Source organism: Furipterus horrens, unplaced genomic scaffold (assembly GCF_987537825.1).
Source record: "Furipterus horrens unplaced genomic scaffold, mFurHor1.1.pri manual_scaffold_17, whole genome shotgun sequence".
In the NCBI taxonomy this organism is placed as follows: Eukaryota; Metazoa; Chordata; class Mammalia; order Chiroptera; family Furipteridae; genus Furipterus; species Furipterus horrens.
The window spans coordinates 22,614,353-22,628,777 of NW_028327187.1; the positions used below are offsets into that span (position 1 = coordinate 22,614,353).

Consider the following 14,425-nt stretch of genomic DNA (forward strand, 5'->3'; position numbering starts at 1 on the left):
CTGAGGTCACCACCACTCTTTTTAAGAGTTGAGCATGTCCTTTAAATAAGCCTCATTGTTAATTTGTTCTTTTAGCAAATGGAAGAATGCAGTACATCAAATTTCTTTATTACTAAATAATTTATACTGAAAAACCTGAATATCATATTCCTGTCACTTGTCTCTAAAATTGTGTACTGTTGGAACACTAGCAAAACCAAATATCAGTGTGGGTGCATCTGTAATGTTTTTTACTTTCTTCCTTTTTGATAGTAGTCATAAATTTCTAAATCCTTACAGTGAATTTTTAACATGTAAACACATTCTTTGTTCACCAGTCCTTTCCCAGCTCTGATATGGTTCACCAATATGTTGCCAGAATATCATTTGGGTTATTCTGTCCTCTGTAGATCAAGATGTTTTTGTATTATGCCTTTGGCTACACTTTTGTGAGTATACTATGGAAAAATGTAGAAAAGTGATTATTTTTTAGAGATTATAATCCCATTGTTAGCAACTTGTATTATGATGTTTACACAGGCCAGTAAGCCAGGACAAGTGGAATAGGGAAACAGACAGATAGCTGAACAAAATGGCTGAGCAATTTACAGCCATATACAGAAGGTCACCTCCCTAAAGATAACATCTAGGCCTCAGTTTTATTTCAGATCCAGACCCAGAAAAGCAGGAAAACAAGGTGGGCAACACCAGGACCAGCTGCAATGACTAATGACCCCTGCCCTGGCACTGACCCCAATCAGTAGAGACCAGGACCCTGAAAGCACACCTGCAAAACTGATGAATATTCTGTTGAAACCCTCCCCTGAACCCCACCCCCTAAGAATCCCCACTTGCAAGAGAAAGATAAAAACTCAAGACAAAGACCCAGGGTGAGCACTCTCTCTCTGGGGAGCAACCCACACCATGGCCTTTCCTGTTCCCTCACTTCTTCCCCCACAAGCACAGATCTCCTAAATTCTCAGGTACCCCAAGACTTGCAGTCAGAGGAGCGGTGGGCAGTGGCAGATTGTCCCAGACTAATCCCCTGAAACTGTCTCCAAGGCCCCCTTTTCTCTGACTTCCCAGTAAGCTAAGGCAGCCTAGCCTATGCTCTCCTGTTGCTTCTTTTATGCTAAGCCCTTCCTTGTTTCACTGTCCTCAGCTTTATACCATCATAGTCACCTGGACTCATTTTATAAAATCTTTCCTACATGAAGTCAAGAACCACCCCCACTATCAGCTGGCCCTAGGCAGACCCACTCAGGGCCAGATCTCCTGTCTGGTAACGTAAAGTACCAATGGCATCTGGAGAAATGCAAGAGTGGGTCACAGCTCCCCAGGGACCTTCCCTGTCTACACCATCACCATTTTGGATAAGAGAGTCTGGCAGCTCTCAGACTCAAAAACACCCCACCCCACAAGGTGGTGCCACCCTGGGCATGCAGCACCCTTCTGAGCCTTTGAGGCCCAGAACAAGGAGTGGGGCCCACCCCTAGGTGCAGGCCCCCAGGGAGGGAGGGTATGAGTTGAGTACTTTCCAAGACCCTCAAATGCTGCTCCATCTCTGCCTCCAATGATAATATCCTTCTCCAGAATACAAGAGCCATGGAAATAAACCAAAGCATGATCCCATCTTTAGGGCAGCCTGGGCCCGAAGTTGTTACTGAACAGAAAGTGGGGTTTAGCTGCTCATTGTCACCAACAGGCAAATCCTGGAGGCAGAGGTTTGGTGAGAAAAGGAAAGAGGTATTCTATTCAAAAGCTACACAATCTGGGAGGGTGCCAGGCTCCTACCTCAAAGCCCATCCTCTCCAGAGCACCCAGAGGAAAACCCAACCACCCCTAACCAGACCAGTCCAAGACTGTACCCAGAGTTCCGTTCCCCATTCAAAATACTGTCCTTTGGGAATTGCAGGCTGCCACTGCACAATCATCCAGGCAGCTCAGCTCCTTTCCACACCACTTTTGGGCCTCAGGTGCCTTCCTGGAGTCTGCATGTGTGGCCAGTGTGCCACGCTGCCAACTCTGCTTCGCAGGCTGTGGGGTCAACTCAGCCATGTGACTTCCAGGGCCAGCCAGTCCTGCAAAGCACTGGCTTGCACATCCATGCTGATGGATCCCAGAGAAAGAGGTAAGCATTTCTCCCTTCCCTCTGTTTAAACCTCTCAGCCTAAACTTCTGAACACTCCGGAAGGGTCCAGCTCCCCCAGCTAATCCTGTCCTGGCAGGTCTTACTCCAGAGCAGCACCTCCCTCTATTGCAATGTTGACCTTTGAAGTACACGTGCAGCTATGTGCTCTGGTCCCACCTTCAGCCAAGTACTGGAAGTGGTTAGGAGAGGTTTTCCCCTTGTCAGTCACTTGTTAGTCTCTTATACGCTCAATGCAATGAATTCCTCCTGCTGCATGTCTGCCCACAATGGGGAATCTTTCATCAGGAGCCGCATAGGGGCAACATCATTGTACAAGGCACTAGAATATATGTAGCTCTGCCCCTGCCTGGGACAGTTCCCTCCCTCGGACACCTCTCTGCTCCCGCCACTGGCAAAGCTACTGGTACCAAAGTGACACTGGGCAAGTGAAGCCTTGCTCTTGTCTACGTCTAGCCCCTGTTCAAAGGCAGTGCCTGTTCCTCTGCACTGCCCAACCTCTGATCAGAGGACTTCATACAAGACTTGGACATGGCTGCCAACTGAGTGAGGAGGGACTCAAATGTTGGAAAAAGTTTAGTTTCAGGTAATAGCTAATAAGCTTAGTAATCAGTGCATGTAAAAAGCTATTGTTTCAGGAACTGAAAGTATGACCCACCTTGACTCCAGGAGACCATTAACAGTTCCATCTTTCTGCCTCAGGAGGATTACAAGCAATTCAAGATGGTATTTGAACCATTATACCCCAGGGTGAGACAACTGCCCAGGACACAGATGAAAGAATGTGGCAGGTTTTATCCAATCAACTTTTTCTCTGAATTCCAAAGCCCTCACCTACACTTTTCTTCTCCTTATAGAAAGGGCTCATTTAAAATGGAATGTAAGATGATATGTAAGGGTACAACCCGCCATCATTTCAGATCGTGACCATCTGAATAAAGTGCCAATAAAGATTCAATATCTGTCTCTGCTTATTGGGTCTAGTAGATGACAGGTAGCATGAACACCCACTTTTCTGGTTTCATGAGGACCTTTAATGTTCTGGCATCCAGCCAGTGTGGGCATGTAGTCCTCGCAGTGGAGGCCATTGAGATGCAGGGCAGGACTTGGAGGCATCTCCCACCATAGACAAAGGCTGGAAAAGTGGCAACCAATTGCAAATCATTTCAAGGATGACCCCTTTTGCATTTCTTAGAGTAGAGAGTCTTATATGTAGGCTTCTGCAGAGAGGGCCTGATGGAGGACTCAAATGTTGGAAAAAGTTAAGTGTCAGTTATTGGCTAATAAGCTTAGTAATCAATGTATGTAAGAAGCTATTGTTTCAGGAACTGAAGGTATGATCCACCTTGATTCCAGACCCAAGCAGTTCTACCTTTCTGCCTCAGGAGGACTGCAAGCAATTCAAGATGATATCTGAGCCATTATACTCCAGGGTGAGATGACCACCTTGTCCAGGGCACAGATGAAAGAATGCTGCAGCTTTTTAAAAAATTATTTATTTATTTATTTATTTATTTATAGAGAAACGAGAAGGGAGGGAGAAAGAGAGGGAGAGAAATATCGATATGTGAGAGAAACATCTGTATGAGTGATACACACCCCGCAACCGGGGACCTGGCCCGCAACCCAGGCATGTGCCCTGACCAGGATTCAAAACAGCGACCTTTCAGTTCACAGGCTGGTGCTCAGTCCACTGAACCACATCAGCCAGGGCTGCAGCTTTTATCTGATTAACTTCTTCCCTGAATTTCAAACCCTTTACCTACACTTTTCTTCTCTTTATTAAAAGAGCCTGTTTAAAATGGAATGTAAGACAGTTTGTTAGAGTACAAACCCACCATCTTCCCAGATTGCTGACCATCTGAATAAAGCACCCATAAAGATTCAATCCCTGTCTCTGCTTATGGGTCTGGTAGATGACAGGCAGCACAAACACCAGTTTTTCTACTTTCAGGCCTGGTGCCTGTCTTAGAAGGTGGCACAGCAGCTTACCTTGAGGATGGAGGCAGACTCCCTGGCTCCGGCTTCCAAGTGTGGAGCCCTCACTCTTCACTGCCTGAGTTATTTATTTTTGCCTCTAGGCACCCTCCAACCACTCCCCCACAACAGCCCCATGTCCTCAGCCCTACACCACTCCACAGAGAGTTCAGTGGTCAGCTCTAAGCAACTGCTTTCTGTTCAATGTTAAATGATATTATTGCTGATGTAAGAATGTCCAAACCTGTAGACAATTTTTATGAGTTTATTTGAGCCAAACTGACAACACGCCAAGAAACAAGATCTCAAATGGTCCAGCGAATGACAGCTTTGCAGTTCTTTTTATATATTTGGAATTAAGGAGGAAATGTACAGAAGAGTACATAAAGATTGGAAAAAGCAATACCAGGAAATCTCTATGATTAGATTATAGGATAGTTAATGAGTTTATGTGCTCTCTTGAAGGTGGTTGGTCTCCCAGAAGTCTGAAAAAAAAAAAAAAAAGGATTACTCTGGCATTTCAAAGACATGTTAACCTAGATGCACATGGACAATGGACGATGGACAGGGCTTACTTAAAGCAAACATAAACTTTTAATAGGGAAGTTATAGGTCTGAGGTGTTACTACCCACTTTGACCTGCTTAGTTAGAAATTTTTGTTCAGATCACACTGAGGGGTTACTTTCAGTCTCTGAACTTGTCAAATGTATTTCAAAGCCCCTTTTCCACTCACATTATAATATTGTGGAAAAGCTCAACTTTCACATCTACTTGGGTCTCAAAACATAGGCTGTGCCTTGCTCTGCTTTGATGCTGGAGTCAACTGTGGCTTATAGTAAAGCATTCATTATGGTCCTGAGAGACACTTTAAGTGTGATTTGGAGATGAGGATGGCTCAGTGATGTGGGTCAGGTCATGAAGTGCCATGCAGGGTATTTGGATTGCTTCACTACTATTTTCTTTTGGGGACCATGCAGCCATAGTCTCATTAAGAATATTGAATGAAGATTTGGGTTGTCTTCAATGAACCACTCATCAAATATCTGTTTCTCAAACATTGTGTAGCTTTAAGAATCCTCGGGACTTCCGGCATCTTTATCACCAGTGTTTTGAACTCTGTGTCTGTTAGGTTGGCTATCTCCTCGTTGCTTAATTCTCCCACTGGAACCTTGATCTGTTTCCCCTTTCGGGCCATACTTCTCTGTCTCCTCATTCTGACAGGCTCCTGTGTTTGTTTGCCTCCACGCCCCAGGTAGAGCTGTTGCTCCTGTTATGTTGTAAGGGGCTGAGCCTTAGCGATTCGTCAGTACAGGGCGACCTGTTTCACCACGTTGTGATGCTGTATGTGGGGGAGGGGTTCGAGAGGGAACAATGCCACCTTCCCAGCACTCGCCCCTTTTCCAGACACCTCTCCCACTTCGGCACCGAACTGGTGCCCCTGTAGCTGCTACCCTGGAGGTCGTTCCCAGAGTGGGTGGGTTTGTGGGTGTTTTAGGATTGTGGGGGCCCTTTAAACAAGTGAACTCTGCTGCGAAACTGGCAGTTTCTGCCTCCACCCCAACCCCACTGGTCTGCAAAGTCAGAAGTAATGAATGAGGCTTGATTTTCCCCAGTGCTGGGACCGTGAGCTTCTAGATCCGGTGAGAGCTGGGAACGCTCCTCAGGTGTCCCTCCTGACTTTAAAACCTGTGACTGTGCTTTCTACTGGCCTGCTGCTGCCGCTGCTGCTGCCACCACCACACCGCAGCCTCTCTTCCCCGGCTCTGCCCCTCCTACCTGTCTGGATGACTATTTCTTCTTTATATCTTTGTTTCCTGGACTTCCATATAGTTTGATTTTCTGGAACTTCTCGTTGTTTCTAGTTTAGAGATAGTTGTATTCCTTCTTAGTTATGGGGGCAGACACAGCAAGTCTGTCTATGCCTCCATCATGGCTGGAAGTGTTGGAATCCTTTCTTAATCATTACTACCATTTATTGAGTGCTTACATCTTCATGCCAGCCAGATACTCTTAAAATACTTTCCATTTATTCATTCATTTAATTAATATTTGTTGAGTGCTCACTAACATACCCTTCTGAGCACTTAGAATAAATCAGTGAACAGAAAGACAAAAACTTTTGTCCATGTAGAACTAACATTTTCATGGTTTGAGGAAAGGGCAGATGATAAAACAATAAATAAGTAGAACTATGGTATGCTGGAAAGTAATAAGTACTATGGAAAAATATAGCAGGGAAGTTCCAGAGTGTTGGGGAGGGCTGGCAAGCTGTAGTTTAGAATAGTGTAGTAGTCAGAGTAAGCTTCATTAGGAAAATAATAGTTGAGTAAGGACTTGAAGGAGATTAGAGAGTTACTGAGGTAGCTATTTGGAATAAGAACTATCCAGGGTGAGACCTTGAAAGCCTCCCCTTTAAGATCAAGATCAAGAGAAAAGAAGACCCTGAGACTGAAAGTTTTCATTAGTCTTTGTAATGGAATGAAAATCAATATAAGGTTAGGAAAGGAAGATAGAAAACTGTTGTTCTTTACAGATGATAGGGTTTTCTACTTAGAAAGCACAAAGAATCAGATATTAATCATTCGAATTAATAAGAGTTTAACAAGCATGTTAGATGTAAAATCAATGTGAAAATCATTTTTATTTCTACCAAATAGTACAACAGAAAAGTGGACAGAATATTCGAAAGAAACAGTTCTTAGAGAAGGAAACTAAATTGCCAATGGACACTGAAAAGATACTCAGCTTCATCAGTAAGTGGACAAATGCAGATTAAATGCACGGTGACATGCCAATTCACATCTATCAAACAGGCAAAAACTTTAATTGATAATATCAAGAATAAGAGAAACGGGTAGTGCAACTTTTGTCCACTGATGGAAAGCATATTGCTGCCAACAATTTGGAAAACAAATGCACATTTTGACTCAGGATTCCACACCTGAGTATATACCATAGGGAAAACCTTGCCCGTGTACACTGGCAAACAAGCACTAGAAATAACTCATATGTCTATCAACAACAGCCCTGCCTGCCTCACACATAATAAGCACCCAAAAACTCTAGAAAGAGGAGCTGCATAGATACACATATTATGAATGATTCATAAAATGGCAGACTATTCGGGCTTCCACTCAAAGTATGATCCAACACTTTTCTTCATGCTTATTTGTAACCTGACTTCCAATGTCCCATATAGGTACTTCTATTTTACCAAAATCATGTTTGGCCTATATAGATTTCTCCATTTCTTACTTCATTCATCTGTCAATTTGCTGTGTGCATATCTATCTAGTCTCTTTCTTCCAACTATAGCATATGATTTCATCATGTGTATCCATTTATACTATTGACCTGCAGCTTTCTTTGCAGAAAAAAAAGTTACCTCTAAAAAGCACTTAAACAAAGACCTCATCAATAGTTTCTAGGAATAATTAATCTAAATGCCTCTGCAAATGCTGTTTCCTCCACCTGGACACCTCTTCATCTAGCTTTTTCATGTCTATTTCCTTCCCATAGTCACTCAGATTTCACCTCAAATGCAACCTCCTTAGAGCTGCTTTCTCTGACTGCATTCTATGAAAGACTTTTCTTCTACTATGAAACACACAATCACACACTCCTGCTGTATTTCTTTATGTCCCTGGTTACTAGTTTTTAGCTTATTTACAAAGTTATAGTATATCTCCCCCCACTTAATATTAACTCCTTGAGGGAAAGAATTTTGTTGCTCTAGGTGCTTTGCTTCCAGCACCTAGAACAATGCCTGGCAGTTAATCGTGTTCAAGAAATACTTGAAATACTGAATGAGAAAAGGTAATATTCTGGGCAATTCAAGGCCACCGATGGAGAGGATTGGGGATGTTGCAAGATGACTCAGACCAAATCATAATATTGCACTTCCCCACTTGCCTCTTTCTTAACAGTATTCATTCTTACACCTGATGATGTTATACAGCTGGCTGTAAAGAGAAGGGGTATTGCCTAGCTAGGACTCTTCCTGATTTTGTAATCTTCCCATAAGTCTCAGGCTATGGCAACAACTTGTAGGTGAAATCATCCAGTAACTGGGAGTTTCTGTGATATTGGTTAACTCCCTGGTGTAGATGAGTTGCAGTTTGTAGTAATATGATGTTCCTAAAGCTACAAAAGCTAAATAAAAGACAGTGGAAGGTGATGTGAACAGGAAGGGCCTTTGGATGGGCCTCTGTACAGAATCAGCAAGACAGTGAGATGCTCCAGCCTCCCAGCGCTCCACGCACCTCCAGGGGAGCAGTGCCTTCCATTTGTACAGTCCCTGAGGCTTTCCAGCACAGTGGCGTTGCAAGCTGAGCTTGCCAGATGGACTGGTGCCCCGAGCGAGGCTATATCTGCAGCAGCAGCTCTGTGGCTCCCAGTAAGGGGCGTGGCTAGGATAGGGGCGGAGCTATACTGGCAAGCAGCCAAAGCAGTTCTTGGGCACTGGAGGAGTACCAGTAGCTGCTGCAGCTGAGGCCACAGGAACCCAGCCAGAGAGAGACCCAGAGCAGGGCTAGAGGGCGCCTTGGCCTCGCATCCACCTGCCCCCTGCTGGTGCTCCAGCGGGTCAGCGAGGTCCGAGTCTGCCAGGCCCATGGCGGTGTCCGCAGCTCTGTCTGCAGCGGCGGCGGCGGCGACCCTGTCGGGCCTGGCGGTGCGGCTGTCGCGCTCTGCAGCGGCCCGTGGCTCTTACTGCGCCTTCTGCAAGGGGCTCACGCGCACGCTGCTCACCTTCTTCGACCTGGCCTGGCGGCTGCGCATGAACTTCCCCTATTTCTACGTCGTGGCCTCGGTGATGCTCAACGTCCGCCTGCAGGTGCGGATCGAGTGAGCGCCTGTGGACACAGCAACGCCGCGGGAGGGTCCCGCGCCAGCTTGCCTACCCGCGCGCCCGCAGGGAGGACGGCGGGGCGGTCCAGATCTCCCGGACCGACGCGGCATGGAGGTGGGGCAGCCCGGGCCCTTGGACTCTAGAGCTCCACGAGAGGATGCTGGCCACTGAGCCACCGAGGCCACCGAACCCCCGAGCCAGCCGTGAGCTGCGCACACGCGTCGCGGCCAGTGCTGGGTAGCACACGAACTCACAAAACGGGGCCTTTCCTTCGGGTTCGAGAAAATTGCCGGAGTACAGCAGACCTGTTGCCTCACATTGACAGAAGGGGGAAAGCAGAAAAAAGAAATGCTGCTGCAGGACCTTGCTTTGAGCCGCCTGACTGTAAAGGTAGGCAGTCAGAGAGAGGTTGGACCTGCTGGCTGGAGGGAGGCGGTTGCCATAACATTTAGACGTCCAGGTCCCTTGGGGATTTGGACGAAATATGGAAGGCACCCGAGGAAGCCAGCCCAGAAAGCTGCAGAGCCCAGCGGAGGCATGCAAGGCAGCCTCAGGCTCTTCGGAGTCCCTCCTCATGGTTCCAAAACGGGGGTGAGGGGCGGCTGTAGCTTAAGCATCCCGCATCTCAGCGTTGCAGCCCACCACCGATGGAGACCTGGGTGTCCCCTCCCACCCACAGCACAGTTCCTGCCCCCCTATCCCCAGAGGCACAGGAACTGTCGCCTGAGCCAGAGGGAAAGGATGGAAATGGGCTGGGGTGGCCCACAGGAAGGCCCTAGAGGAGAAAAGATGCCGTCACACTTCTCCTCCACCCCCCTGAGTAGGCAGCCCGAAGCCCCAGGTCTGTGCCCTCCTCAGCCCTCGGATCCCAGGGCTCTGCAGCTCCCTGCACTGGGTCTTCAGGGCCAGGGACTGCTGTCTGCCTCCCAAAAGGCTATTGCTATCACTTTTGTTCTCCTCCTTCCTCTCTGAGGGTCATTTGGAGACAGGGAAGTGTGGAAAGATGCTTTCCTCCCTAGCTACCACCCCCAATTTTGCTCGTCTGCCATCTACAGCCCTCCCTGTGCCACAGAATGCCATCCTTTGGTGCAGATGACCTCCAGGAGTGCCCTGTGAACCCAAAGGATCTGGGAAAATGGGATTTCCTTGAGCAGAGGGCAGTTCGCAGGCTAGGGTGAGGGGAGCAAATGAAGAAGGGGCTTGGAGAGGAGGCAACACTTGGAGAACCCGGGACCTCTCTGGGTGGGGAAGCGACTCTCAGGTTTCCAATTCTTTCTTTCAGGAACCAGTGTTTGTAACTGGTGACTCACCCCTTCTCTGGCCTCATCAAGAGTCAAACCTGTGCCCAGGGGCCCTCATTGGCTCTAGAGCTCCCCGGTAGCATCTGAGTGAAGGGCCTGGCTGAGGAGGAGATGAAGGGCCTTCCAGGAAGAAGTCCCAACAGGTGGGCTAATGCAGTGGTCTGGTTCCAGCATGGGCAAGGACAGGACCGTGTCACTTGGGCACTGAGATCTCCTACCAACACCACGAAGGACTTCTGTTCTCTCTACCTGATGACAGTGGAACCTGGGGTTCTGGGGGGCCAGATTTGCCCTTGTCACACAGATAAGGAGTGGCTGAGCTAAATCTTCCCTTAGGCCTGCACTTCCCCACCCGCTCCCCAGTCCCCTGGAAGATGTGGCACGGTGGGATGGGGCAGGAGAATCACATAGCTACCAGGGGACCTACGGAGAGAGAGGTTCACGGTAGGAAAAATGTGGGCAACCAGCTTTCCTTGGGTGGTATTGGAAGTCACCAGGAGGATAGTCTAAGCTGACATGGGCAAGAGAGATGAGTCCCAGGATCCCATGGGTAACTGAGGGCCTCACCCACAGAGCCAGGCCTTTCCACCCCCATCCCAGGCTTGACCAAGGGCTCCTCAGCAGTTGGACACAACCTCTCAGTTTGGGTGGGGGAGGAGGGGTGGCTCCTGGGGACATGATGTGACCAGAAGGGTAAAAAGATAAACTTGGGGTGGGAGGGGACTGGGAACCATGCATGACCCCACCTCTCTGTCCCCAGGCTCGGCTTCCCGATTCCCAGGATCACAGGAGACTCCTCCACATGGACTTGGATTGGTCTTGGTGGCCAGGAGTGTGCTACTGACTGGTGTACCAGCATGGGCAGGAGCCTCCCAGAGGGCAGCCAGGAGAGACCCTGGCCCTCACCACCCACCCCCGGTCCCACATCTGCTGTGACACTGGTTACTCTGGGCCCAAGTACTCAGAGATCCTGGGACTGAAAAATTACAGCAGTGGGGTCAGCTGCAGGGACTGAGTGGCCTGATCTCACAGCATCTGCCCCACTCAGCTGCCCAGCTAGCGTCTGGGTCCTGGGTGAATTACCCCTCCTGGCTCACCCCAGGGACTGGGGACTGAGGTTGGACCAAGGCTCCCACCTGCCCCTAGCAGTCTGTCATGGACAGGGCCTGGTGGCTTCCTTCCTTGTGCCAAGTCTCCTGGGAGCCCCTGTTCCTGATTACCGCCCCTCCATTCCAGCCCTGTTCTCCCAGGACCTCTTCTGGGAGCCTGCCAGCCTGCTGACTCCATCCATAGATCTCCGGGGACAGCCTCAGAGAACGGAGAGCAACAGGGGCTGTAAAAGGTGGGAGGAGGACCAGGGGCCTTCTTGGGGAAGGCACACAAATAAGCCCCTTTCAAGCCTAGGTCTCACTCTCTGGGTGAGTGGATCCCCAGCTGCATCCCCTTCCTAGGCCAACCAGGGAGGACGAAGGCCTGAGAATGGCACGAGGGAGGGGGCTCACTGCCTGTGCGCTTCTGTCCCACAAGGAGAAATGTGTGTGTGAGCCTCAAGGACCCCTGGCCTCACAGCCCCGCTCCCCTGCTGAGAAGCTCCACCCCATACAGAGGCTCTGTGGTTCTGGCTTTGGCTGTGTCTGCTCTAAGGGAATGGCTGGGGGAGGGGCCAGGGGCTGGTCCTCAGCCTGTGTTCCTGCCACCGTTTTTCTTACCATTTTGGCCTTGAGTCGTGAGCTGCTTCTGCTTTCCCACTCTCCCGACCCCACTGGGCCCTGGCTGCTTGGAGGGCTCTCAGTGCACTTTACTTATTTGCAGTCTGTTTTCCAGGCAGCGGAACTTCTACAGAATCAGGGACACAAACCTGAGTAAGATGACTTTCAATTTTCCGTGTACATCAACTCTGTACCGGTCAGAGAAATGTTCTTGTCTCTGGTGTCATCAAATCTCGTTGTCTAAGTTAAAAAAGAAAGTCCTTAAGTTCAATAAAATAAGTAAAACTGGAGGCCTCCTGTTTCTGGTGGGGTGCAATAGCATCGGAGGACAGAGGGGCCAGAGAGCACCACCAGAGGGCTGTAAGTGGGTGGGGCCTCTTCAGGAGGTGAGGAAACTCCACTTGACCTGGACCACTGCCCCACCCCCGCCCTGTGAGAAGAAGGCAGCAGCAGCATAAGCCTGGCCCCACAGGTGGCAATTGTCCCACTCGCAACCTTTGTTTGAATAAGCCAATACCTATGTCTTGTCTTCATATTAGAGCCAGGTGTTGGAAAGTGCTTAATTCAGTGGAACCCCAAGGGTGGGCTGGGGGAAGTGAGGTGAAATCGTCTGTTCACAGATCACTTCCTTTCACCAGAAGCCCCTCTTCAGCAGCAGGTGGCACGGTTCACATCGCCTGTCTGCCGGCCAGGTGGATGCAGAGTTTTGGAGAAGAAAAACCACAGGGACAGAAGCTTCCCTTCCCCCCAACCTTAGACCCTAACTGTCCCATCAGAGCTCCAGTCCCAGCGCCTCTCCAGAGAAGCCAGGCCAGTGGTTCTGAGGCTGCTTGAGGGGTGAGGGTGGCAGGTGGGCAGAGGGTGAGGCAGGGAGGACTGGGGAAAAGGGCAGTGGCCAGGATAGAGTGGCCCCTGGAGGGAGCTGTCCTGAGGACGCAGGATTGTGGTCACACTGAGGAGCAAAGCCTGGGTAAGGGCCCTGGGTGTACTCCTCACCTGTCGGCAAGAGCTCCCCAGGGGTCAAAGCACAGAAGAGACCCAACATCTGCCACCACAGGAGGGATAGACCCAAGTCCCTGCCAGTGCCCTGAGCTTCCCTCCCCATTGCCCAGATGGTCCTGTCCCGTCCCTGAGAGTCTCACACCTGCTCCAGGAATCCTGTAGCCTGGCACAACTCAGATGAGAGAGGATCAGACCAGAGCTCCAAGGCCCTCTGATGAGGGAGGACCTCCCTTCCTGGCTAGGGAGGAAGGCAAGCAGGCACGCCCTCTTCTGGTGGTGACCTGCCCCCTGAGCCCAGCTCCTCCACCAACTGCTGTGTGGCCAGGCCAGCCACGTGCACTCATGCACTTCTAGCAAGAAAGCTTCAGAGTGGTTGAGAGCATTCAAGGGGATGATGTCTGTACAGCATTTGCCCTCAGACCTTGTCGCCCTAAGGAGAGCAAACTAAATGAAGGGAACTGACATGCAATGAGACCCTGTGGAGCTCTGGGCACTGCACTGTTGGTGTGCTGCCATCATCTCATTCTAATCCGACAGCCATCTGTTGAAGGAAGTCAGTGAGAGGATGTGACCACCAGTTAACCCTTGAGCTGGACCTGGATAATCAGAGTCTTCTTACTCCCACCTCTGTCCTTGGAATGTGCGTTCTGCCCACCATTCCCACAGCCAGAGCCTTTTCAAGGACGAGCCTTGGGAGAGTCAGGTGTTGAGACCAGCTGGACAGTATAGTGACTGAACACACTTAAGGCTCCTATACAAACTTAAAGACTCTTGGAGCCACTCAAGACAAGCCCTGAAGGTAAGTTCCCTAGCTTATTAACCACCCCCCCCCCCCAATCTGGACAGGTCTGCCTGTTTATTCACTCTCTCCTTGCTTTCCATGTTCACTGATGCTGTCAGATGCATAAATATTTGACTGCATATCTTCCTAATAGAAATAGTTTATCAGTATAAACAGCCTCTTGTTGTAGGCTTAATGCATGGCTCTTTGATTTGTTTTCTTGGAAACTGAAAATGCTATTTATTCAGTCATTTATCCAAGGATTCCTTGTCTTTCTTATTGGAGAATATAGTGTTCAAAGCCAAGATCTTATGTCCATGCCTACTGAAAACCATGAGACTACAGCAATACCTCCAGTGCCAGTGCAAGAACACGGGAGGCATGCCAGAATTGTCACTCTTCACCTTTCCATGTGTGTAGTGCCTTCTGGCAGGAGAACCTGACCTCCCAGTGTCCTCAGTACATGTGCTTATTTGCGCAGCCCTCCGGTGTATGAGTATACTCTGGCCCTGCTGGGCAGCCTTTCCATTACACTCTAATTCACTCCTCTCACAGCCCGTGGCTTCCCCAGGCCGCCCTGACATCTTCTTGGGCAGGTTCCAGACCACCATCCTACCCTCAGTGTTCTGCCCTACTAGGAAGGAAGGGGGAGAAAAAGGGGCTAAGCAGCAGTGTTC

General features: G+C 49.3%; 1 protein-coding gene and 1 long non-coding RNA gene across 2 annotated transcripts; both read left to right on the plus strand.

Moving 5' to 3' along the window:
• The first annotated feature begins 8,567 nt into the window (after positions 1–8,567).
• Positions 8,568–9,001, plus strand: LOC149990667 (small integral membrane protein 10-like protein 2A). The gene has a single exon (XM_090264810.1). The coding sequence runs from the start codon at positions 8,719–8,721 to the stop codon at positions 8,953–8,955; it is 237 nt and encodes a 78-aa protein (XP_090120936.1). The 5' UTR covers positions 8,568–8,718; the 3' UTR covers positions 8,956–9,001.
• Positions 9,002–9,061: 60 nt separating this feature from the next.
• Positions 9,062–12,255, plus strand: LOC149990668 (uncharacterized). Its single transcript, XR_016508602.1, has 3 exons — positions 9,062–9,345; positions 10,238–10,399; positions 11,017–12,255. It is a non-coding gene; the product is annotated as an uncharacterized LOC149990668 (long non-coding RNA).
• Positions 12,256–14,425: the final 2,170 nt, after the last annotated feature.